Here is a 26103-nt window from a genome sequence, read left to right on the forward strand (position 1 = left end):
TATTGAGATCAAGTGAATTCCCCGTGGCTCGACAAAGAAAGGAATTCAGATTTTCTTATGAGAGTAGTAAGATTACTGTAAGCCAAATCTCCATTTTGAGGAACTTTTTCGATGTCCTTCCACTTCATATTTCTACCGCACAACATTTTAGAGGCCAATGTTTTAACTTCTAACTCAGGATTTCAACACACAATTCATTTGATGGCTTTAGTTATTTCAAAGGTTTACATTATTTAAATAAACACAATTGAAATGATAAATTATTAAGGGTAAAGTTACAGCCAGAGTGTAAAGCCTTGAAAAATGTGCCCTAATAAAGCATCAATTATGATTTCAATCACATGATTTATATTAGTGATGGAAGCCATTCTGCACAAGGAGTACTTTGACTTTTGGTACTTCAATTAAGTTAGTCTTGATTACTTTTGCACATTGACATACTTTGTGATTACAAAATAGTATCTTGATGTTTCCTGACCGGTGGTAAATTAAATACATTTGAATTTTGAGCTACCTTTTAAATGTGTTGACACTTTATGCTTTTACTTTTGACCTTTACTTGATAGCAACTTCCTTCATTCAGTCATTTTTTCTATAAATTAACTTGCTATTTGGTTTAGGTTGTGAAACTTTCCAAGCTTCGCAGTAAAGCCCTTTTTATTTATCCGATCAACTTTGCTCCAATTGTCAAAGTGTGATTTTTTAAAGTCACTTTAAAGAGGACACAGCATGCTCCGTTGTGATTGGTCAACCGCTTAGAGCTGTCCCGCCCAGTAGCCTATCACGTACAATGTGTTGTAGCGCTAGCCAATAGAAGCGTTATCGTACATAGTGATGTCACTACGTTCCCGAAGTAAACAAAGGAGTCCAATGGAGGGGTTTCAGGCAGGGTGGGGGGAGAACAGAGGGATTTTAGCAATTGCAGACCATTTACATGCACTAAAACCTGTATAAACACACTACACAAGAGGGACAACCCCAACAAACTAACAGGGTGTGTTTGATAGTAATGTATGAAATAGCTAAGTGTTAATAAGGTAATAAAATCAGCTGGAAGTTTGAAAAAGTACAAGTGCAGCCCCGTGTGTCACCGTGATTTGTGAGAAGTATAAGTTAAACCAAACCTGACGGACTTGAATCTGTAAAATGGTAACAAATACGATGTGAAAAGGATGAAGGTGCAAAGAAAGACAAGCAGACACGTGTCGAGTTCTTCACGCTTGGAGAGCCAGCACCAAGAGAAGACCCTGCTTCTGCGAGGAGCTGCCTGAGCGAGTTTATTTACAATTCACAAAATACAGGGGTCATCTTCCGCACGTGTTCCAGCGCTTCACATTAGTGTCGTCACCTGCCAGAGCTCCTCTCCGCTGCTCTCAGTCTTTGGTTCCCCGATCAAGAAACTTCACACTACAATCATCTTTTAATACTTATTATTCTTCTCCAAAATAATCCAGGTCTCATTTTTCTCGCCTCCTACAATAGTTTTGTATTTTTCAGCATTCAAAACTTAAGTCTGTGTTTGCCAATATTTATATATACCTTTTATATATATAGACACTATATATTATGTACAATTTCATCCTCTTTTATGGCTTAATATCACATCTCTATCTGAGGATAGCTTTGTATTAGTTGTGCGTTGATGAACAGCGGCTAACTGAAGGCATATGTACAAGTAGCGTCACTTCATTCTCTATTCTTTTATGTGAAACTAACTTTTGTCCTTATAATAATGCTAAAGACATAATAATTGCTAGGATGCTGTGCGTTTAAAAAAAACTAAACATAAATGTGTTTTTTTAGGGTGCTAATGCCTCAGAAATAACAAAATGTTGATCACATTTATTTTGTCCTTAAGTAGATATAATTATATCAGGTTAGGTGGAAGCAATAATATTATAATGCTTTCGAACCGAATACAATTACGTGGGACAAAAGAAATGTGATTAAATTCAACTTTTCATTTATTTAAGAGAGTTAACAAACACTCAAGTGTGAGAAATTTCAAGTTTGAAGAGTTTTTAAATGTCCTAAAGCAAGGTTTACATTTAAAATAAGTAGTATTCTTTCTTGCTGCGCTTAACCTTTGAGTCAGCAGTTTCTACCTAACAGGTTTGTTGTTTTTAGAACAATCTAATTTAAATTTGTACCAGCATGAGTTTACGTGTGTGTGTGTGTGTGTGTGTGTGTGTGGGTGTGTGTGTGTGTGTGTGGAGACTTGAAAGCACCCGGTGCAAAGATACAGATGTGACACCATGAAGCTGTAAATATTTCATGTGAAATAAATCTAAATTGTGTTTAAAACCAACCTTAAATTCATGTCACACTTTTCCTTTGAAGGACAACACACAGTTTTGAGGTTAAATGGTCAGAGTCGCAGCACCACTTCCACTCTTCCAGTCACTGTAACACACACATTTATACACAATCACACACACACCTGTTCCACTTAAGGGTTGAACACGTCACTCTTTTTCATCCAGTCCAAAAATGAATAAATAAGAGGCTGTGTGTCGAGCCATGACAGTGAATTTAAGTCATTTTATAATTCCTCTTTTCCTTTAAAAATAAACGTCCTTTAACTCGTTTCTGTACACCAGCACACTTTTCATATTCCAGATGTTAGAACTTCCTGTTTCTCCTGTTGTCAAGCGCTGGTGATGGGCGCCCCCCTGTGGTCAGAAGGTAATACGGTGTCATACTTTAAAGAGGTGTGCTTTTGCTTTGGCTCTGAACTCAAAAACACTCAGTACCTGTAAGGTTAAACTGACCTCTCATACAGTGAAGGATTTATAGCACTTTTTATCCATTTTATGGGATTTGTTTACTAAAAATGCTATAATTTCCACAGAATAATTTGGAAGTGAGTCGTAACAGTTTCAAATTAAAGCTCAAAGTCAGCACTTTAACCTCGTTTAAAACAAATCCGATGCACTCTAGGGGGAAGTTCTCTTTTACTGTGCGTTACTTTTTAAGAATAATAAGCTTTTTGAAAGCCAAAAAAAAGGATTTTTTCAAGTTGAAGCATCAGAAGTGGGGAAACCAGGACTTCCTGTGTGCTATTCGGAGACCCCTTTGAACCACTTGGTATTTAAGGACATTTCACCAGCTAATAATGAAGTATTCCAGCAGTTTGCCCTGCCTCTGAACTAACTCTGACTGCGCTGAACAGAACGAGCTTGAAGAATCTAAACCTCTGGAGCTTTTTTAAACCTTTCAATGTTCAATACGGATGGAGTGAACCTCCTCCAGATGTTTATTTATCACCGTCGCCCCGCAGCCGCCTCTCGTGCTGCCGCTTGGTGATGATGTATTTGAAAAACTCGTAGACGGACCAGCTGATGGCGGTGGAGGGCATCTGGTAGATGATGCGTGCTTGGACACCTTTGAAAAACGCCGGCACGCCTCCCATCCGGTACACAGTCCGACATGCCGTGGCCAGACCGGAGATGTGGCGGCTGCCGGTGGCCGTCCCCACCGCCGCTGCTGCAGTTGCCGCCTCCGCCTCCATCACGTGGATGGCATGAGCCTCCTGCGTGTTCAGGAGGGTCTTGCAGACGTCGAGGGGGGTGGTGGCGGCGGCGGCGATGGCTCCAGCGAGCGCGCCGGACACCACGTGAGAGGAAGGGTTGTACTGTCTGTGGGGGTTGAGCAGCTCTTGCAGGTACTCGTAGGTCATGAAGTGCAGCGCCTGGAAGGGCACGTTCATGGTCAGCTGGGTGGTGTAGCTGCGGTAGAAAGCGGCCGGGCCGTCGTGCCTCCACAGGGAGCCCATGCAGTGCAGCACGCCGCGGTACGGAGAGTTAAACATCTGCATTCGCTGTTTCACAACTGCAAGGAGACAGAAGGGCGGAGAGGAGATCAGGACGGAGAAACAGGAGTGTAAACATCGTCTGAGCAGAAGTGAATTTCTCCTTCTTTGTTTAGTTTGTGAACACTTTGAGATACACCTTGGTGTAAGAGTGATATACAAGTAAAGCTTTACTATGTATTACATGATGCAATAACAAATAGGGAACTGAAACAGGAAGTGGGAGGAAGGCAAGAACAGTACAAAGTAAAAACTATTCAGTTTGGGCGGTATTATCGAAGGAACTTAGAGGCACTGAAATGATCCATGAAGATACGAACTGACAGCATCAAGAAACCTGCAGGAACGTTAGTTTAGGGACCAATAAAATACGTCTTTAGGGTCTGAAAACGGCCCAGTAGGTGGAAGAGAGGATTGCTTCTACTGAGCTTTACCCTCCTTAATTAATAATAAACCAAAGGAAAAACAATACAGAGTTCTTCAAGTTAATCAGCTAAGTAAAGATTCCCTTAAATCAACAAAAATAATGGGAATTAAATCATCTGGAATCAATTCAACAAAACTATAAAAACAAATAAGCTGAATTTTTAGAAGATAATGCTTTAATATCTATGAATAAGAGTCTCTACCCTCCTTAAATCACAATAAATATGACTTTTAAGCTTTATGTTGTAGTGGACTTTTCCATCCATCCTCACATCCGTTATCTATGGGGGGGGAGGGGGCTGTGACTTTATTTACTATGAAATCAAATGGAAGGATAAAAACCTCAGCAGAAATATGAAATAAACTAGTGGGTTCACAGGTGAGTCTGTAGCGCCACCTAGTGTCCGGATGATGGAACAGCATCAGAGAGTTTTGAAGAAGAAGATTGTGAATGTACACACAACAGGATGTCTTCACAGTGCAGGATATAGAGTGTGTGTGCCTGTGTCGGTCAGGTGGGATGAAATAAAAGCAGTGTGTTTACCTTCTGCTGGGTTCATGATGGCGTCGTGCAGCACGGTGGCCATGCAGCCCGCCGCTCCTGCAGAACAGAGAAACAGGGGAGAGGAAGTTAAAGCCTTGAAAACATCCTCCAAACGTCACCACACTGACATCCAGATTTTGAGGGACTACTTCCCTGAATTATCACCAAGAAGAAAGTTTATTCATGGTTTGTTTTGCTACATTAAAGCATCGTAGATAAGAAGTAAGACGGTGTGTATCGTGCTCATCATACCGTTAGCGAAGTGGCTGTTGGCCCCGGGGTGAATGGCGTCGCTGAGCGAGAACTTGAGCTTCTCGTAGCAGGCGAAGTAGAGAGCGTGTGCAGGCCCCGCCCCCACCGCCAGCACGTTCACGCCTCTGATTGGCCGCCACACGCCCTTCCGTCCGCACGATCTGCTGCAGCGCGTCCATCACGTTCCTGTAGCGCGCCCCGGGCTCCGGCTGCAGGCTCTGCATACGGGTCTGGAGAGAGAGAGGAACACACGGGATCATTAATACATTAGATATTGAGCTCTAATCGAGGAATGGTTTTGTTACAGCAGCGTGTAAACAAGGCATTGCATGAAATAACTGATATGGGTTTGAAAAAAGGAGAGTAAAAGAAAGGATGTAATTCGGAAATCTGAGTTTCAGGGTCAGCCTGCTGCCTGCCACTCGTCCACCAGCAGACCCATCGGACATCCTTCCCTTATTTATTCTCCGTAAGCTGTCTCTGCCGTCTGACCCCATCTTCATATTTCTGGACTCATTAAACCCTTTCTGACCCACAGAGAGATTGTTTTCTGGCATCACTTTAACATTTTACAGGGAACATCTTCATTTTGCAAAACCCTGATGCAGAACACCTGATGTAATTTAAATGAGAGTAGGACCATTTGCATTTCCACTACATGTTGCTCAAAGTTCAGAACTGTCCTGATGGAACTTGATTAAGCAGATGATTGATCATGTTGGATAGAAATGGACTGCAAAGAACCAGGACCGGTTGCAATTTCACCACCACTTCCAAGTTTGTGTCGGTACGGTTTCTACATTTCTATTTCTGATTAACACGTTAACTTCAGCCCACGTTTATATAAAGTGCTTCGAGAGCAGTCAATGTCTCCCACAACAAACCACCAGTGAGGACAGAGTGGTGCAGACAGGAAGTGGAGCAAAACAAACCCAGCCATTAGTCAGACCCTGTTATCTAATGCACAGGGCTGTCATTGAATCAGAGCATGACGCTACGGGGATGGTGCAATCCTCAAACTTCCCATCACATGCAGTGAGTGAATAGCCCCAGCCTCCCGGTCCCCCCCGCCCCTCCCCCCTCCCCTTCGGGGTAACATACTGTGTGAATAGTGCAGAAGGCTTATGTGGATTTTCTCGTTTCTGCGAAATGGAAACTCACATTGGAATGTCATTCACAGTAAGAGCGGTGTGTTCAGGTCCAGAGGGGGAGTTTGATTGTGTCTCTTAGGGCCAAGATACAGCTTTAAAATGAAGTAAAAAATGCATTTAATCCCATTTAATGTAACTTATGGTAGGAAGCGGTACATTATCTTGTAACGCATCTTACGTAGGCGGAAATCAAGAGTAAAAAACAATGTTTTTTTGCACAAATCAAAGTCACACTGATGGGGATAACTAAAGTCCTTCAAAGTTGTGTAAATTCATTTTAAATATGTTCTCTTTCTGGTGTAGTTTGGTATGGATTAACCTCATTTTACTGGATGCAATAGCTGATAGATAAAGACTAACAAAATAAATATTAGGTGCACTTTAGTTAAAGCTAGGTTGACTTTTTCCCACCAAGTTCTGTAACACAGTTCCTCTAAATGAATAAAAACACACTTGTCACAATGCACATTATTTATATTCATGCAGAAACAACTCACATTGATTTGAGTTATAATACGCTTTAGCATGTTTTAAAGATAAACAATAACATTAGTGCAATAAGTCACTTTTTTGACTCAAACAGTACATCACACACTTCTTAAACTGTGTGAGGAGTTTTACTTTATTTCAATTTGTTGGATTTAATCCTCCAACCCGGTATATTGTTCAACACAACAACACTTATTAAGCCTAAAAGGTCCTGCCAGAAACAGAATCAGGTCTCAATATATGAATAATAATACAGAGCGTTATGTGTCCATGTTGCTCTCATCTAAACAAACAAGGTGCATGATGTACGGACAGTCAGTAGATGTTCAAATATGTCCAGAAACTCAGTATCTTGACGTAGGCTCTTATTGGGGAAGTACAGCAGTTGAAGCTAGCATGCAAACAAGACTGGTGCCTTTGTTCAGCTGAAAGGCATCAGGATGCTGGAGGTTTGACTCACCCTTGTGAACAATTATGTTATTCATTACTAATTGGGAATGTACACTTATACTTAAATATGATCTGCGCTTCACCATGGACTCCCCGATAGGAAGACAATAATACCAACATCTGCCATGTGATTGTTTTCCCTGCAGTGAAATTGCAAATCTAGTAATTAATAAACAAGATTTCATTCTCTTCACTTCACTCCCATCGCTCGCTGTAGCTGGGGATGTTTTCCTTCTGTTTCCAGACAACATGGAGCCTTTTATTTTAGTGCAGTCTGAGAAATTAAACATCCGCATAGCAAGACCAAACCCCAATATACAACGCTTTATATTACTGCTTCATTTAACTGTGCGCCGTCAATCAGACCGGTACACAGCGCCATAGTTCATAGCAGGGAAACCAATTAACTGTCGGTCAAGCTTTGAAGCATTTAGGTCTGTTTCTTTCCATTTAGGATTAAATTGAGCGCTTTCTGTCTTGTAACGCGTGTCAAATTGGTGTTTTGTGAGGTACAACACGCCTGCTGACATCTAGTTGCAATGTTAGAGTTTAGTTCTTAATATTTAGAGTTGTTTTTTGCTAGGCACCACAACCCTGAAAGAATCTTTTTACAGCGTGTTTGACTCTTTTGACTTCCTTCATTAAGTGGTTACAGATCTCACCGTAGTAATGGGGAAGTGTAACCCAGGAATAGTCCGTATATTTTGAGTTTTTGGTTCTGTTTGGTCAGAGGTGCCAAATCAATTTAAGTTACAGCCCGATAAGAGCAGAACACGTCTTATGTTGCTTATTATCGAGTAAAAACCTCCTACAGATAAGGAAACTGTGTCGGAAATGATCGGAAAGAATAGAGCAGTAGAAAAGCATGTTGTCTTTGCAGCAAGAGGAAACTTAGATTGTGAAAATAAAGAACTCTTGAGGAAGTCGGTTGCTCATCTTTACTGGAATATAGAAAAGGGATCTTGATGGTTTAATCCTACAAGTATTTGTAATGCACTTCCTCCTTGTACTTCGCCTTCGTGGCTGAAACAAGCTGGACTGAAGGGGAACAGAGACGTTCAGGCAATGTACAAATCTACAAGAATGCAGGACAATCTGCTGTGGCATCGATTTGCGTCAGGCACGGCCCTCGTAATCATGAGGTGATCAGGTTAAACAAAATCTAAAATGTGTGAACTCTAGGAGATCACAAGCTTTGCTTCATGGCCCGGAGGTCAGGTAAACCCCTAAAAACTGCTCGTCCTTTATCCTCTGATGCAACACAACTAACTCAATGACTGCCTGGTCCCAACATAAAGGAGAACTTGCTGAAGACAGCAAGACTTGCTTACAGGGAAAATATATAAAGAATATCTGAATAAAGTATTGTTGTGCTGCAGAGAAATCTCGGCATGAAAAGGATTTAATGAAATATCTTTGCTTGCTACAGATCCTTGTAAATAAACAACGACAATGAATGTATTTTACATTTATAGTAGTGCAAAAATGATCAATCCCTTCAATAGCGTGAATCATATTGCAACTGCATTATCAATCAAATTAATGCAATGAGTTTCTCTCCCCAAATCAACTCAGCACACATTTGTCAGAGTCTAATTCACGAGCCTTTAAAAAGGAGATTACAGCGTCAGGCCAACAGATTTTAGGAACTACTTCGTTGTCGGAGTTTTATCTGGGATGAATTAACTGAATCAATGTTAATGTCTGAAGTGAGTCACAGTTCCAAGTCTGTAATGAGTGTTAGTCAAAGTTTGGTCAAGTAACGCCCGATAAATATTCCTCTTTTCACACAGAGAATATGTATGGCTATACCAAACTATGAAACAATAACTAAACTCTAATCTGTTATTTTATTGTCATAGCAGAGTGTTGTTCCACAGTTGTTGACCAGGGAATGGTTGTTTTTGTTGTCGTTGTGTACGACAAGAAACGAATATAAACCAACAGAAATAAGCAAATCTCTTTTACCAAGATTATTTCCTGCTGGAAAACTTTCGACCTACAGTAACCACTTAATGTAGTCTCTTATCCAGTGCTTCATAATCTTCTTTAGAAATAGTATGTAATGTGTAACTCAAATACAGTGAGAAACTACTGAGCACAGAGAGGTGTAAGGTCGAATTTAAATAACTGTTTGACAGGATATTCACTCGAACATCTGTCATAATAATAAATCACAACTCTCTCAGGCACTACTCCTCTTCTGTTGGTACGGTTCTTTATTACTTTAATGATTTATATGGTTGGGAAGTCTTCACAGTGTGTAGTTATGTCCTATCTAGAGACAAGTCTGACTGCCAAGCCAATGGGTGTGTTATTTCCAAGAATTCATTCCCCTTTATGAAACTGATCGACCGTTGACTTATGGCCGATATGTGTTAATCATTTACTATTCCCCTCTCTTTAAATGGACTTTCCACATAAATCGCTGAAATAGCTTTGGACAGTGATGAAATACACACACATCTACTATACATTAGTTTGTTTGGTTAAGATAACCTATACTCATTTGTAGGAAATGTTGAAACTCAGCTTTACTCCTTTTTCTATTGATAGACACGTTGGTTTTTTGGTCTTTGCTGTGGTTTGTCTAGCCAATATTTATCAGTTTTTAAAAAACTACTTATTTGGCCAAAAAAAACCACAATAACTGAAGAGGCAAAACGTGTTGGGGTTGGATTCAGTGGTGTAATGTGATTAAGTTCATTTACTCAACTAATTTGAAGGTTAATATTTGAGTATTTTCCATTTCCTTCTCCTTTGTACTTCGACTCCACTACAATTCAGAGGTAAATTGTGTACTTTTACTGAATTACATTGATATAATACGGCATACAAAGTAATAAAACATTAGCTGTACATTTACCAGCATTGATAACACTGTAATGCATCAATAACTAAAATAAAAACAAAATTGATGTTATTCCAAAATGGTCCAGTCTGCATAATTAGGTATTTTATTTTTGATACTTTGAGTATATTTTGATGACAATAATTGTGTGCTTTTACCTGAGTAACATTTCGATTGCAGGACTTTTACTTGTAACAGAGTATGTTGACACTCTTCTCCTACTTCAGTATTAAGATCTGAGTTCTTCTTCCACCTCTGGTTACACTTATCTTCCACGTCAAAGCCAAAAGGTGATATGTCGTTAAGGGGGTGTCCGATAATGGATCCACCACTGTTGTAACTAGTAGACTGCACATGTAGCATTGTAGCTAAGAGAGACCAGAAGCCAATGTCACATCGTTATTATTACATAAAATGACAACAAACGCTGTTATTTGGTAAATACACACCCACGTGATTCCCTCTTCACTTTGATCTATTTTTGTTACATAATTAGCTGTTAAGGTAATGTTAGTTAGTTAACTGACCTCTGATAACAAGGTTACCCCTGTTAGCTTGAAGGCAAACGTTATTCAAGCTCAGGCTCATATTGCGGCCTACTGTGGGTTGACCGCCAGCCGTTGAAGCCCATATTTATGAAAGGCCGTAGTGGCCAAACGGTGGTACTACACCCCCGTGACGTAATTTTGACCCAAAAGTACCTTTCACCATTGACTTACATGGGGAAACGGACGTCTGTAAACCAGCAAGAACGAACACTTGTAATGCATGTATTTAAATCATTAGGGTTTCAAGTTTGAAATGTGCTAAAAGCTGAATGCTGAGTTATTTTCTCCATTCATTGACTGAGCCGACAGCTGGAAGAGGCGGCTTCAGAAAAACTCAACTGCGCATGCTCGATGGGCCCACATACGGGTATTTTGGCACACTACTTTGGCTTCATGCGCCACTGAGCAACTGTCATGTATCCAGTTCTCTTTAAACATTAATGGTTTAACGTTAAATAACCAGTGACTGGGTTCAATGTGACAACATTTATTTCTGCACAAGAAATAAGAGTGTAGTATATATTAATTGTAATACCTTAACACAGTCGATGGGGTACATAAGGCAGTGCTCCATGATTCCAGCCACGGATCCAGCCAGCATGTGTGTGCTGGTGGCGGATCCCTGAGGAAGCCCTTCATAGTCTATTTCTGGCTCCACGGAAGTCTCCACTCGATGCACAACTGGTGTAAAGTCCTGTTCCCCTGGCATTCTCGGTGAAAGAGAGCCGACAAATCCCCCCGTGGCGTCTAGCAGTCTGTTGCCCATCCATCGAAACTCTGCCCCGGCTGCAGCGCTCGAAACCCGGCTGTCGACGCCAGGTGTTTCCATGGAGGTTCTCCGGGAGACGAACGCGTCCGCTTCCATTCTAGTGGGAAATGATATAGTCCACCGCCTAAAGTGTGTTCAAATCGAAGACTCTAGCGACCCGCCGGATGGTGTGTAGTCTTCCCGGCAGTATAATGTATCTCCCCGGCCGGAGAGTATTGGCGGGTCGCTGCTACTGCGCGGCGGGCAGCTGTGGAGAGTCCGGGAACCTGGAGTAAAGGCGGAAGGAGTTGTCATACTCAAAGCTAAAGCTGATTGGGCAAGCTGACTGTCAATCAAATCATTTTTATTTGATTTGCCACTTCTGTCCTAAAAGAGGTGTGTTAATACAGAGGGCGGAAGTAGCTGGCAGGCTCAAACCCAAAGCTGATTGGGCAAGCTGACTGTCAATCAAATCAGTTTTATTTGATTGGCCACTTCTGTCCTAAAAAGAGGGCGGGTAGGTACAGAGGGCGTTGTTTCAGCGTAAATGCCTGTAGACGATTTTGTAACACCAGGAGGTTACATGTGTTTCCGAGAAGAGTGTTAAACAGGACGTCCTAAATTGGAATTGGGACCATAAAAAAGCGAATTACAAGTTAATCACGTTGATTGAACGTATCATTAGCTGCAACAGTTGTGTGGACAACAATCTGCTTTGAAATCTCAAGATTCAAAGGCTTTTTTGTCACAAGCACGAGCGCTAAAGTTAAGTTTGTTGGCAATTAAAACATCGTCCAATGCTGATCCAACAATGCAATAATATATTTAAGACATATAAAAAGGAATAAAGAAAACAAATAGCGCAGTATAAGTGTGCAAGAGACATAATAGAGGAAGTGAAATGCAGAGACAAGAAAACAGAATGTGCATATATAATAGAATAAGGTGAAAAAATAAACAATTCACCACTTTCGATTATCGCAATTGTTTCTTAATTTTTCGAAAATGTTCAACAAGCAGCCATTCAGCAGGTGTGCGACTGACATGTAAATCAACTGATTTATGAAAGTCAATGGGACCAAACGCAAAAAAAAAAAAAACGAGTTCTGAATTTAATCTAAGAATTCTGACTTCAATCTCAGAATACTGAAAAAAAATTAAAGTAAACATTCTGAGATTCACAGATGATATCTCGGGGGAAAAAAGTCCAAATTTTGAAAAAAGTTAGAATTCTGAAAAAGAAGTTAACTAAAACTAAACTTCTAAAAAATCTTGATCAGTGCCACGAAACATATTCAAATTTCAAATTCAGTTGGCTCATCATAAGGCTTCATGTTACCCTGTAGAAATTAGATTGAAAATAGATGTATTATAGTTATTCACAGAGGCGGCTGGCCCATAGGGGGCGCTGGGGCTCTGCCCCACCAGCTGTTGAGGGGAACAAATATTTTTTGCATATTTTTTTTTAAATCAATGTCAGTTTTACTTAATAGTGTGTGTGCCTACATGCAATTTAAATCATTTAAACAACATTTCCACCAACTAACACTCATTAAACAGTGAATTTCCACTGACAGACAGTGTATCATTCTCTCATGGGGCGATCGGCAAAGTGCCCCTGACCGGCAGCTAAACAGCCAATCCGGTTATGGTTGCTAGGGAGAAATTATGAATAATTGGCCTATCAATGTCGCCAAATTTAATGCCGGTGGGGCGCTGGAAATTTAGCCCCAACTGCTACGTAAAATGCGTGAAGGTTTAGGATTGCTGTAGCTACATAAGGAGCCAGCGATAGTTTTTTTTCGTAGTGCGACTCCCAGACTCTGTCCTACGCTACGTGGGGAAAAAATACGTGCGACGACGAAGAGAGATGATGGCGATGTAATATGTAATAATATTATAGTATGTAATTATAATATAGTTGTGGAGAATGCTTTGTTGTTTCTCTCAGGCTGTGACATGCAATGACAACTGTATGGCACTGATGCTGTTTTCTCCAAGTAAATGCATTTTTCCTTGAGAGAGGGTATTAAAATAATCTGTTTATGTAAAATTTTTTGAAAATAACTTGGTTCTAAATTCTTTGTATATGTTACATTTGAATAGGAAAGTTCTGTTTCATTCTCTCTTCTCAACCCACACTCACTCATTCACTCACTCACTGTTGATTTGTATAGATTCAGCTGAAATCATACCCTTGTTGTTAATTTATCCCTTGATTGTATTGTATAGTATTTGATAGCATAAAGTCTAATATAGCTGTAAATTGTTACTTTTTCTGTGAAGCTGGAAACTGTGAAATTAAATTATTATTGTGGAACTGTAGTCATTTTCCGACTGTTCATTTGAATGCTTATGCTAAATTAGGCAGGGAAATCTGTTGGCACACTAGCCCCACCAAGATTTTTTTTCACCAGCCGCCACTGGTTATTCATGGAAGAGGATTAGGGACACATGGGAAAATGTGTTGGGGATGACCCCAAACGCAAAATAAGAAAAACGAGTTCTGAATTTAATCGAAGAAATTTGACTTTAATCTCGGAATACTGACACAAAAAAAAAATCATAATTAAAGTAAACATTCTGAGATTGACAGACGAAATCTGGGAAATAACTTTTGAAACAAAATAGTGTTCTGAAAAAAGTTAGAATTCTGAAAAACGTCAGAATTCTGAAAAAACAGTCGGGATTCTGATTTAATAAAGGGAGAATTCTAAACTTCTGACTTTTCTTTAACATCATTTTGAATTCTGATCCTCTTCCGTAGTTTTTGAAGGATTCAGAAACTCCTTACTTTCTTTCCTATGAAATGTAGTGAAGTACAATTATAAATTAGCATAATCTACAAAACACTAAGCGATCTTTTACTTTTTTTCCTACAGCACCTGAATGCAGCAGCCGAATTTGATGACGTAGCCGTACCACGGGGCCAACCGGAAGTGTGTTAGATTTCCGTTGACTTACTCTTCTTCTCTTCCTCGGCTTCTTTTTAAATACACCTCGGTGAAGAGCAGCAGGAGAAAAACATTTTAACATCATTTTCTGTAAAACAAACACACAAAACACCGTCGGATTGTACTGTCATGGCGGAGGAAAGACACACTTAGGTAAGTTTATACAGATTTATATTTAAATTGGCTGTAAAGCGTTGTGTTTCTAACGGTTTGTTGCTAACTTAACTGACATTAAATTACATTACATTAAACCAAACCAGTGCTGAAGCTAAAGTAGAACATATATAACATGTATACTTAGTGTAGTGTTTGTTTTGTCCAGCTGGCATGCTGTCCTGTGTTTTATATGCTACACCTTTATCTTATATAACAAGGAATAAAGCCTATTATTATTATTACGTAGTAACAGCTGGTATTGGGAAGAACATTCAATGGATTCTGGAAGGATTTCATACAAACATCATTGGATAATGTTTAATTTAATTTAATAAAACCTGGAAGTATCTGTACCTAACATGATGGAAGTCCACTATAACCTCACTGGGACTATTATTATTACCTCTTTATATGTTTTATTAAATATATACTACAAATTCACATATTGTAGCCCACTACATATTTTATGCTATTCTATTCTATGATGTTTCACTGTACTATATGTTTAATAGCTTTCACTTCATTCTGTATTATGATTTATACAATCTTATGGTGATATGTTACAGCAATGTGTCTTTACCTCCCCTAACGGTGTCTGTGATCCTCGCGCTGCTGCAGCTGAGTTCCTCGCTGGGGAACGATAAGAGATAAAGTAGTACATGTGTTCAGTGTATATTTATAGATTACAGTAATGATTAACTTTATTAATCTCTTTGGGAAATTGCAACTTTACACCAGCAAAGCCACACAAACTAAAATAAACTGTTTACATTTTATCCAAAAAAAACTACATTAAATAGAGTAAAGTAAAAAGTGTGAATAGACACAACTTAAACGAGGACCATACACACTGTGCCATCAATGTTTGTGTGTCTTTTTTATTGATGTATCTGCCATTGGTATTCTAAAATACCTGTGATGTGTTGTTATGTTGGGATCTAAAAATGTCAGATAAAATTGTCGAAGGTGACACCTCCAAATGTCTTGTACTATACTGTACTACATTAACATATTACCATCACATCAGACAAAGAAAATCAGCAAATCCTCCCAATGAGCGTCAGAGCCTATATCAAAAACATTTATAATTATATGTTTGGTCATGAAGTGTGTTGGTCTTAAAATGTTCCGTATGTTTGTGTCAACCTGCTATAATTAAAACATATAAAATATGTTGTTGACGGTATTCTCTCCCTCTTCACTCCTTCAGGCAGAAGAAGAGTCTAAACTCTGGACAGAACCTGATCCCTCTGCAGGCACCATGAGGTGACGACTGTGACATCTTGTATTTAGTCCACCGGGACATATGGCCAGGTAATGAACTGATAACAGCATCCAAAGTCTCTTTCACACGTGGAGTCTCTAACGTGTTCAGGAACATTTTCTGCATGTGGCAGTGTGCGACCGACAGTTACACACCTTGAGATCTTGTGACATGTTAGGGAAAATGTCTAAGACCGCCATATAGGAACCACTGCAGGAACTGCAAGATAAAGGGTCATTTATATCTGACAAAATACGCTTTCACAAGGATCGAGGAAAGCTCCACTCATAATCCAAAATAGAATGCAGGTTCCTGATTCAAGTGAGTCCTCCTCATCCTTGTCCCTCCTCCCCAGGATCACGTTCTCCTGCCTGCCGGCCTCCTGGTACTGCAGCGTGTCCCTGCTGTCTCTGGGCTGTGCTCCCCGGCAGAGGCTGCTGCTGCTGCTCTTCCTCACCTCCGCCCTCCTCCTCATGGGAACCTACCAGAGGCAGCTGTGGGGCCTGGGGCAGCGGCGGCCCGGGTCCCGAGTCAACAAGTGAGTCCCAAAGAGTTCTGCACTAGGGTGATCTTTTGACCTGGGTCTAGGTTCTGAGCCATTTTTAATCTTTAATCTTATGTCTGATTAAACTAAAAGTAAAAAACCACAGACATAGGTATGAAATACTTCAAACTGTCCTTGGTCAGCAGCTGCAGTCAGTCTCACACAGTCACCTTGAGCTGTCAGGCTTCAAAAGCAAATAAGATAACCGTTCTCTCAAAGCTTCTTATCCAGTAACACATGTTTCCATGAATGGGAAAAAACAAAAAGAGAATAGCAGACCATTTACATGCACTTAAACCTGAATAACACACTACAGGAGAGCGAAAACCCAAACTTTAAGATTATGAAGATCAAAAATGTACATATCCAAGGTATGAAAACAAGAAGCTGTGACCGTATGAAAGGAGCATGTTTTTCATAATGTTCCTCCTCCTCCAGGTACCTCTCCATTGCTGAGACCATGGAGGCCACTGACGTCCTGAACCCGGCTCTGAATTACGGCATCGTGGTGGACTGTGGCAGCAGCGGCTCCCGGGTCTTTGTGTACTACTGGCCCCCCCACAACGGGAACCCTCACACACTGCTGGACATCAGGCAGATGAAGGACCGCGACCGCAAACCTGTGGTCAAGAAAATCAAACCTGGTGAGGAAACAGGAGCTCAGTGTGGGCAACATGGACCAGGACTATATCCAGACCTCAGGATTCACAGTGTTTGATAAAGGCTACGTGTTAAAATACTATCTTTAATGAAGTACTGTGGCGCTGCAGAGACATACTGGCCCATAAATCGTATATTGTACCCACCTTATGGTACAGATCCTCCAACTAGTTTTTCTTCTCAAAAACGTGCAGCCATTAGCTGTATTTAAGTATTATTAAGTAACAATAATTAATAATGATAATATATTTGATTTGTAAAGCACCTTTCATTGCTCGAAAGCTTACTATTATAACAATTAATATTCAGTATTTTCTAATACTTTAAAACTAAATCTCAAACCATAATAATAAGTGCCCTTCAGTGGTAAAACAGAGAGACAGTCTTCAGACTTTTGGTCAAAAATCACTGTTCTCTTATTGTGCATCATCTTACAAAGGTGCCTTTGAGACGCAGACAGACGCTTCTCTGTGCCAGCCTGAGGATGATTACTTATCATTGTGTGTCCCTTTGGCTCACAGCCAGAAGAAATGAAGGACAGAGTGTGTAACAGAGTGTGTGACAGAGATGGGACGTGGCATTCATGGGAAATATAGAGAAGGGGAAATAATAGAAGTTTAACAACTGCTCTGTGTGTTTCCCTTGTAGGGTTAACTTACTCATTTTATCTTAAATTGATGGGGTTGTAATGATATGTTCTTCTCCTTAAAGTGATTCCAGCAGAAAGCTCCAGTCCCTCTGACTTGTGTTTATCTCAGTCCTGGTGCAGATTAGATACCCTGGGTGTTTGGTGTTTTCCAGGAGCAATAGTTAAAGCACACGTGGCTCTTTGAACCCGGGGACAAAACGTCTTAGAGAAGAACCGTTTTCTGGCATTGCTCTCTTTTATCTCACAGTTTATGGGTTGGCTTCATCAAGAGATGTTGAAGCCAACCCATAAAGCCAGATTGGGCTCAACTTGCTTCTTCATGTACAGTCTCTTTTGGAATATACTGCCCCCCAATGAGTGGCTCACACAAGCCAATCAGAGCAGCCTGGGCTTTTTCCGGGGCTTTAAAAGAGGCCAAAAAAAGAGCATTTAGACACAGTAAATAAAGGTTAATAAATAAGTCAGCATATATGTGACTCACGAAGAAGAAAGGCCATGTCACTTCAGTTTGGGGATTGTTATTATCATTTTCTGTGTGAATCTTTTCTCTTTAATCAGCTGTCTTTTGTGAAAGCACATAAAGCATTATGTTCCCGTCTGGCTCTCTCAGGAATCTCCACCCTGGCCACCACTCCGACTCGGGCCAGTGATTACCTCTACCCTCTGCTCAGCTTCGCTGCAACTCACGTCCCGAGGAACAAACACAAAGAGACCCCGCTCTACATCCTCTGCACCGCCGGCATGAGGCTGCTGCCGGACAGGTAGACCCAGCAGCATCATGACTCCGGTGTTTCATATCACAGTCCTGGATTCACTCTAATGCCAGTCCAGGTCTACCTAGGAAAAAATGTAGTCCTATCTGTGGGATGCTAACCTGTACACCTTACTGATGCCATTACATTAACACTATTCATTGCTAAGCTTCCTTTAAAGGTTTAATATCCAACATTTCCACATCAAAATGTCCCAAACTGACCTCCCCGTGTTGTATATTCTTCTGGAGTTGTGTTCCTACATTATCCCAAATATCCCAACAATATAAATTCCCTTACAGTGTCTATCCACTACTGTACCTGAACCCCTCCTATTGATATGCTATGTGCCTTGTTGTGTTTTGATCCACCCCTCTATTTGATTTGATATGTCTTGCTCCTGTGTGTGCAGCCAGCAGGCGGCCATCCTGGAGGACCTGGTCACTGACGTTCCGGTGGATTTCGACTTCCTGTTCTCCAGCTCTCACGCTGAGGTCATCTCTGGGAAACAAGAAGGTGAGCGGCTAGCTTACTGCTGTTTGCTGCACTTGGTTTTAGTTTATATTAACTCAATTAAGAGAATGCAACATTAAAAGCGTGTCTGTTTGGTGTCTCTGCAGGAGTGTATGCGTGGATCGGGATAAACTTTGTGTTGGGCCGCTTCGATCACGCTGACGATGGTGAGCCGCTCACAACATTTACATGGACTCTAGAGCACAGATAACAACATTAGATCTGCTTCCTGTTCCTCAGAGGAAGCCACGGTGGAGGTGACAACGGGCTCTCAGAACCAGCAGCCAATCAGCAGGCGGCGCACTGTGGGCATCATGGATATGGGCGGGGCTTCACTGCAGATCGCCTACGAGGTCCCGAGCGCCATCACCTTCAGCTCTCCACAGGAAGTAAGTATTACTGGAGGAGGATGACCTCAGTGTGAGGGCTGCTGATTGTGTTTAAATAGATGGATTAAAGGGGGGGGGGGGGGTAATATACAGGTGTTGACAGTATGTTTTTTGTTCAGGAGGAGGCGGGGAAGAGCGTGCTGGCCGAGTTTAACCTGGGCTGCGACGTGGAGCACACGCAGCACGTCTACAGAGTCTACGTCACCACCTTCCTCGGCTTCGGAGGAAACATGGCCCGGCAGCGCTACGAGGAGCAGCTGCTCAACAAAACATTCACCAAGAACAGGTACACACACAATGTATAATTCCAATGAAAGGAGTTGGTCTTGGACTTGGACTTTGGTCCATATATTTGGAGCATAATACCTAAACGCTGCCTCTCCGTGGTTAGTTTTGACTCGGGATCAGAAATGTGTTCTGGCACGGTGAATGCTCGTCCTCACTATGTTAAATGTGTGTCTCCAGGTTCCTGACCACACAGCTGGGCCTGAGCGAGGACAAGCCGTACCTGGACCCGTGTCTGCCGCTCAGCCTGGCGGACAGCGTGGTGAGGGACAACCGGACGCTGAGCCTCAGAGGTCAGGGGGACTGGACCCGGTGTCAGGAGGCCGTCAGACCCTTCCTCGGGCTCCACAACGGCACCATGTCCCCGGGGGGCGTTGTACCAGGTACCGGCTTATTGTCTAATGCTTTTAGCTTTAGGTTATATTGTGGGAGGAGCCTAAGACTCAGGATTTGTATATCCAAAAGTACGCTACCCAGATGCATTGTGACAAATAAAGCTTCTGAATTCTTTGAAGGACTTATGATGAGAAATGACCAGTGATGGGCAAGTTACTTCCAATATAATACAGTACATATGACTTATTCCTGTCTTCTTAAAGTAATAAGATACATTACATTATCACTGTCTCTGAACTGTAATGCGTTACACTACTTTTGCGTTACTTTGAGTCACTTTCACCAAACATAAACGCAAAAGTAGGGCTTTAAATGCTAAAATGTAGTTTATTGCAGCTCATTAATTAAAGCTATCTATGGCAGTATGCTGAAATTAAACATATGCTCCGTTTAAGTGGGCTGAATAATATGTGATGCCAGTAACATGACGTCTCTGTGTGTTATTAATAACACGTTAGTGGAGCCTCTGCACGGCCCTGTAACCTGCTGTATATGAACGAGTCTCTATGGCAGCGTTAGCTCACCTGGTCATTGGTGTGTTAACGGGGTTTTGGCTGACAAGCTTTTTAAAAGCCGGGGATTCCACAGAGGACAGAGGCTGCAGATCTTCAACACTCTGCCACGAGTATCTTAACTTCTCGGGGTTCAAGAGGCAGACCCAGAGAAAGTTACCTTCTGTTGCTTTGGCCTGCGCGCACTCCTGTCTCTTTTCTTTTCTCCGAGCCTGCAGCTCTGCATTGTGAGCCTGCAGCTCTGCATTGTGAATCTGTTTCTGCAGCTCTGAATTGTGAGCCTGCAGCTCTGCATTGTGAGCCTGCAGCTCTGCATTGTCAGCCTGCAGCTCTGCATTGTGAGCCTGCAGCTCTGCATTGTGAGCCTGCAGCTCTGCATTGTGAGCCTGCAGCCTGCAGCTCTGCATTGTGAGCCTGCAGCTCTGCATTGTGAGCCTGCAGCCTGCAGCTCTGCATTGTGAGCCTGCAGCTCTGCATTGTGAGCCTGCAGCTCTCAATCGTAAAAAATATTGTGCTTTAAATACACTGTTTTTAAAACTAACAATTAACCTGTTTATCTAAAATATATAATTATATTTATTATTAAAGATCAGATTAAAATAGTTGTTGGCTGTTTATCGAAATGTTTGCATGAAGTCAGTAAATATGAAGGTCAATAAATTAAGATTTCAGTTCACTGGATGTCCTGTTTTGTCAGGAGAGCCCTTTATTGTGAAATTATAATGAACTGATGCACAACCTGGATTTATTTATGCCATGTTGTGTTTCCAGGCTCCCATCAACTTCAGTAACAGTGAGTTTTACGGCTTCTCGGAGTTCTTCTACTGTACGGAGGACGTGCTGCGACTGGGAGGATCGTACGACAGCCAGAAGTACTCCAGAGCTGCTATGGTACTTCCTCCTTGAGTCAAATCTGTCCATCAAAACACGTCTGATTCTTTTCTTGTTTATGTAAAGTTTGTTGTTGTTTTTTCTGCAGGACTACTGCGCCACCAAGTGGTCGACACTGAAGCAGCGTCTGGACAACAAGCTGTTCTCTCAGCAGGCTGACGTCAGCAGACTCAAGTGAGTCCATCTCTGCTTCGTCAATGTTTATATTATGCATCGTCCGATCTGGGTTTCTGCAGCTGGCAGGCACTTTTTTCTCATATCATGTCAGTGTAAAACAGTTGCATGTCATTTATTCACAGATAAAATATGCACATCATAATTTTAAAAGTGAAATGTTTCCTCGTGAAAGCCAACAGATTTCGTGAATTCGGCATTTTTTGAGGTGTTAATCATATCATTTATTCACAAACTCAACAATTCAAAACACTTTTACACCTAGAAACATCATTTGTTTTTGTAAACGTGTCAAAATCTTTTAAAATAATGTTTTATAGCTGCTGTTTTTGTGTGAATTAGGTGTTACTTGTCACCTGTCAGCAGCGATCGGCTGCTAGTGAGCTGATGTCTGTGAAATTGTTAAAATGAGATTGTGGTTTATTTTCCTTTCTAAATATAAACCAGGCTAAAAGAAGTTTTGTGCAGGGCTTCTTTTTTTAAAGAGTTAACACGATGCTTGACGGCTGAGCCTGAGTGTTAATTTTCTGGAGAACTGTTCTACCAATTAACAGCAGACATGTCAATGACTTCACTCACACCCAGGTTTGAAGCTCACATATTTAGCAACAAAAGCAGAACTGAGTCGAGCTGCATGAGTGATTTCTTGCTCTTAATTTCCTGTTTTAAGGAACCAACTCATCGTTCATCACAAAATGTGCTCTAGACCTAATATATTTCCACTTTGCAGGATTCTAATGCAAAATAAAACAACACAAATTAACTACGGCTTTAAATGTGTGCTTTTTTTGACGGTGACTTTTCAAAAATGATGCGTTTCAATGACAGTGACATCTAAGCTATCCATCTGATGTAACCAGGCTGCCTTAAATAAAGTCTCCGGCCCGTCCCCCTGCCCCTGTTCCCCCAGGTATCAGTGCTTCAAGTCGGCTTGGATGTACGAGGTGTTGCACTCCGGCTTCCGGTTCCCCACCGACTACCCGAGCCTGAGAACGGCTCAGCTGGTTTATGATAAGGAGGTGCAGTGGACTCTTGGAGCCATCTTGTTCAAAACACGCTTCCTGCCTCTCAGGTAACACCGTCAACCCACACCCACACCCACACCCACACCCACACCCACACCCACACCCACACCCACACCCACCCACACACACACACACACACCCACCCACACACACACACACACACACACACACACACACACACACACACACACACACACACACACACACACACACACACACACACACACACACACACACACACACACACACACACACACACACACACAGAGGAATATACAAAGTGAGACCTAATGACAGGAAACATGGCGTCCCCCTTCATCCAGACTGAAGAAGAAGGCATTTTCAGTATGAGACAGAAAAGTAACGTAGGATAAAAAATAGGGATATCTTATTTTTTAATGTGTTTTTAACCTGTGCCAGTTTCTTTGAGTACCGTCAAAATGAAACGTATTAATGATATTTGTATTTATTTTTAATTGAATTTATTTTATTTATTTATTTATTATACATTATTTTGAGTGTAAGTTTTATTTGAATTATTTATGAATTTTAAAATGATAATCTCATTTTGCAAAGTTCAGCTCATTCCTAAAGACAATATATACAGAGAGGAGAACCTTTCCCAAGCAGGATCAATAAAGGAGCTTAACCATCTCTACTTACATTTCTAAATGACTCTAATGAGCTTTGGAACATGCATCTTATTGATATTGTACATTATAGAAAATACAGATATGATAGGTGGGTCATTTAGTTGTTTCTTCTCCTCCAGGGACCTGCAGCAGGAGACGCTCCGGCAGAATCACCCCAGCTGGCTGCGCTCGTCCTTCGTCTACAACCACCACCTGTTCTCCCTGTGCATCCTGGTGGTGGTGCTGGCCATCCTGCTCTACATCCTGCGGCTGCGGAGGATCCACCAGCGCGAGCAGCGGCAGGGCGAGACCCTCAACCTGCTGTGGGCCGAGGAGGGGGAGGCCCTGCTCGCCTGAGACTACAGCACCTAAACACTGAAGTGCGTGAGTCCGTAGGAACCTGGAGTTACTCACCAGCTCAGGCCAGATTGTTTTTTACATGGAAGAAGATACTTTAATGGAATCAAACTCCACCAATTATTCTTCGATCATGCAGCTTTAAACACAGAGCCCATCACAGACTGGAATAATGTTCTCTGTGTCTCCTCTTCGGAGGAAAGAAATCAACCTGAAGCAACAGGAGTATCATCAACCTCCGATTGCTCCCTGATCTGAAGCCATGTTTCTGTGAGCTGCTCGGCTTCGTTCACCTGGATCCAGCAGGTCGTAAATGTCTTCACTCCTGAGCAGAAGAAGATGGGATTATATATCTCTGGAAGACTGTTAAACGTCCATTCAGGAAGCTGTCTTCAGGCACATTAGGAGTGTTTCTATTCGGGTTCATATGTTTCTATAGCTTTCCGTGATAAATATGTGCGTGGGAGGAAGGTCTTTGCCACACCTGCAGGCAGCGTGGCTCACCCTGATCACTCTGGGGATATTAATCTAGGTTAATCATTTCAGAACATGACCAGATACCTCTCAGACACATCCAGCTGTACTTTGATATCACGGTTAATGTGATGAACGAGGAGGTGAACACATTCCCATGTTTACACCGTTTGATTCAACATATTTGCATGACTTGGTCATTTGATGGTTAAAATGTCTAACAGGACTTTTTTAAATTTCACAATATAACTTCACATTTCGTTTTCATCGACTTTAACGACATCTTTGACTGACATCAGGTTTTATTTTGTAATTTTTTTCAACCCATTCCTAGTTATGAAACCTGGTATTGATTACAGTGACTCTGCAATACCTGCTGAATATGAGCTGTCAGAATGTCAAACAGGAACTCTGTTAGCTTTAGTTTGTTTACTCCGATGGTTACGTATTGTTAAAGCGTTTCCAAGTGGTTTTATTTTTCTCCAGAGTCTGCTACTACCATCACAATTTGCAAATTCCTTTCCACAGGAGAGTGTTCTCAGTGAAAGGCTCTTCTGCTAACACCGCTGTCTCTACCCCTCGCTGCTCACAACACGATGCATGATGACCAATACACAACTGAGCGTGCGAAGGCGATGATGACCACTGCACAGGCTTAATATATTTTAGATTTTAAGGCTTTGTGTCGCTAACTGAGTCTTAATTTTCCTGGGAGGTCGCCCCTGGAGGCAGTCGGAGTGAAACCAAGGCTGAAAGGGGACTGACTCTTCATGTAGAATGTGTCATTGATGTGCCGATATATCCTTTTCTTCGTCGTGACAAATACAATGTTTTTATTTAGTTTAGTTAAAGCTGAAGGAAGCAAATCTGACAGTGTAGAACTGAGCCTGAAAAAAACTGAGCCTGAAATGTCCCAGAGTGGCCACTGTACAGGAAGCAATCTTACATTGTGGGAGGACATTTCATCCCTGGTGCTACAGATTTATCTAGATTGTATATTTCACTGGATCTGACCTTTGAGCATTTCATAACAGATATATAACGACAGTCCCTTTGCGCTCAGTGTCTGAAACCCCCTTTTTTTTACCACTATTACAGCAGTTGAAATGTCCCCACACCATCAGTGACATCACCCTGAGAGCAGCTCCCCTCTCCCGCCATCAGAGATAGGGTTTCTCCTCCTGGGATGATTCCCTTCAGGCCGATGATGTCAGTCGCTCTGATAATCGTCTGCCACTTTTGTCCTGTCGAGACCTCCGTCCAGCGCCGATGTTTATCAGGTCGGAGAGACGCAGCCTGGAGGCTTTTTAGATAAAATAAGCTCCGGGATCTGCTCAGTGTTTGGATTAAGGCGCTGACAGCCGACGAAGGCCCCAGAGGCTCCGTTTTAAACTGATATAATGCAATAACTCCATGAAAAAAGGGTTAAAATGGATGGAAAAACGGGCAGATAAGATCAAAATACGAGTGAAATTTCCAAATCGGTTCTCAAAATCAAGCCTTACCCTGAATCAAAGGGTCTATTTTAATCAGTTTTTACATGTTATGTTTCAAAGCTGTAAATGATGCCACTTATGTTTTTAGTTGTGTTATGTGTGCAAGAGACCATGACGACGCAAAAAAAACTGGGAGTCTTTTGCTTTTTAATGTCCAAAAAGTTCTCAATTTGTAATTTACTTTTTGATTTTAATGTGGGGCATGATTCGTCTAATAACATGAGGATTCCCACGGTTTGAAATGTGTAATGTGATTCCTCTTGTGCTGAATCTGAATCCTCTTTGTCTGTCCTGACACAGATGAGATGTGACGTGTGTGTGTGAGTGTGTGTGAGAGACCTTCCTCTCCTCATCTCTACCTTGAAAAGACTTCAAATCCAGATCCAGAACTCACAGTAGAGATGTAAACAGGTACAAAGTGATCCCTGTTTTACTCCCTCCTGATTCCTGATGCTCCTCTGATGTCCCCCCCTCCTCACTCGGGACCAATATCTGATCGCTGGGCTTTGTGCAATGTTTCACAGTAATTCACTGACTCTGATGTTTTTAATTACGGTACCTTTTAACAGCAATGTGATTATAAAACCAATCTGATAAAGGATCCTTTTTCTAATAAAATCATGTCTTTGAGTCTTGTCTGTTGTCCTTGGGAATCGACGCCGTCTGCACTGTCTCGCAGGAATACTAAACCTGGTTCGTAATGGGTTCAC

General features: G+C 41.5%; 2 protein-coding genes across 2 annotated transcripts; one reads left to right on the forward strand and one right to left on the reverse strand.

The window, feature by feature from the left end:
- Positions 1-1205: 1205 nt before the first annotated feature.
- Positions 1206-11571, reverse strand: LOC134864575 (mitoferrin-2-like). Its single transcript, XM_063883663.1, is given in 5 exon segments — positions 1206-3831; positions 4782-4838; positions 5034-5178; positions 5180-5263; positions 11058-11571. Coding segments are annotated over 5 exon segments (1191 nt in total). The 5' UTR covers positions 11388-11571; the 3' UTR covers positions 1206-3256.
- Positions 11572-14219: 2648 nt separating this feature from the next.
- On the forward strand, positions 14220-26024 carry LOC134864589 (ectonucleoside triphosphate diphosphohydrolase 7-like). The gene is made up of 14 exons (XM_063883690.1): positions 14220-14377; positions 15591-15694; positions 16000-16182; positions 16627-16832; positions 18108-18258; positions 18662-18765; positions 18870-18929; positions 19003-19151; positions 19271-19437; positions 19617-19811; positions 21109-21235; positions 21324-21409; positions 22320-22481; positions 23207-26024. Exons 2-14 carry the CDS (start codon positions 15687-15689, stop codon positions 23421-23423), a joined length of 1815 nt encoding a protein of 604 aa, XP_063739760.1. The 5' UTR covers positions 14220-14377; positions 15591-15686; the 3' UTR covers positions 23424-26024.
- Positions 26025-26103: the final 79 nt, after the last annotated feature.

This window comes from Eleginops maclovinus, chromosome 5, assembly GCF_036324505.1.
Source record: "Eleginops maclovinus isolate JMC-PN-2008 ecotype Puerto Natales chromosome 5, JC_Emac_rtc_rv5, whole genome shotgun sequence".
Lineage (NCBI taxonomy): Eukaryota > Metazoa > Chordata > Actinopteri > Perciformes > Eleginopidae > Eleginops > Eleginops maclovinus.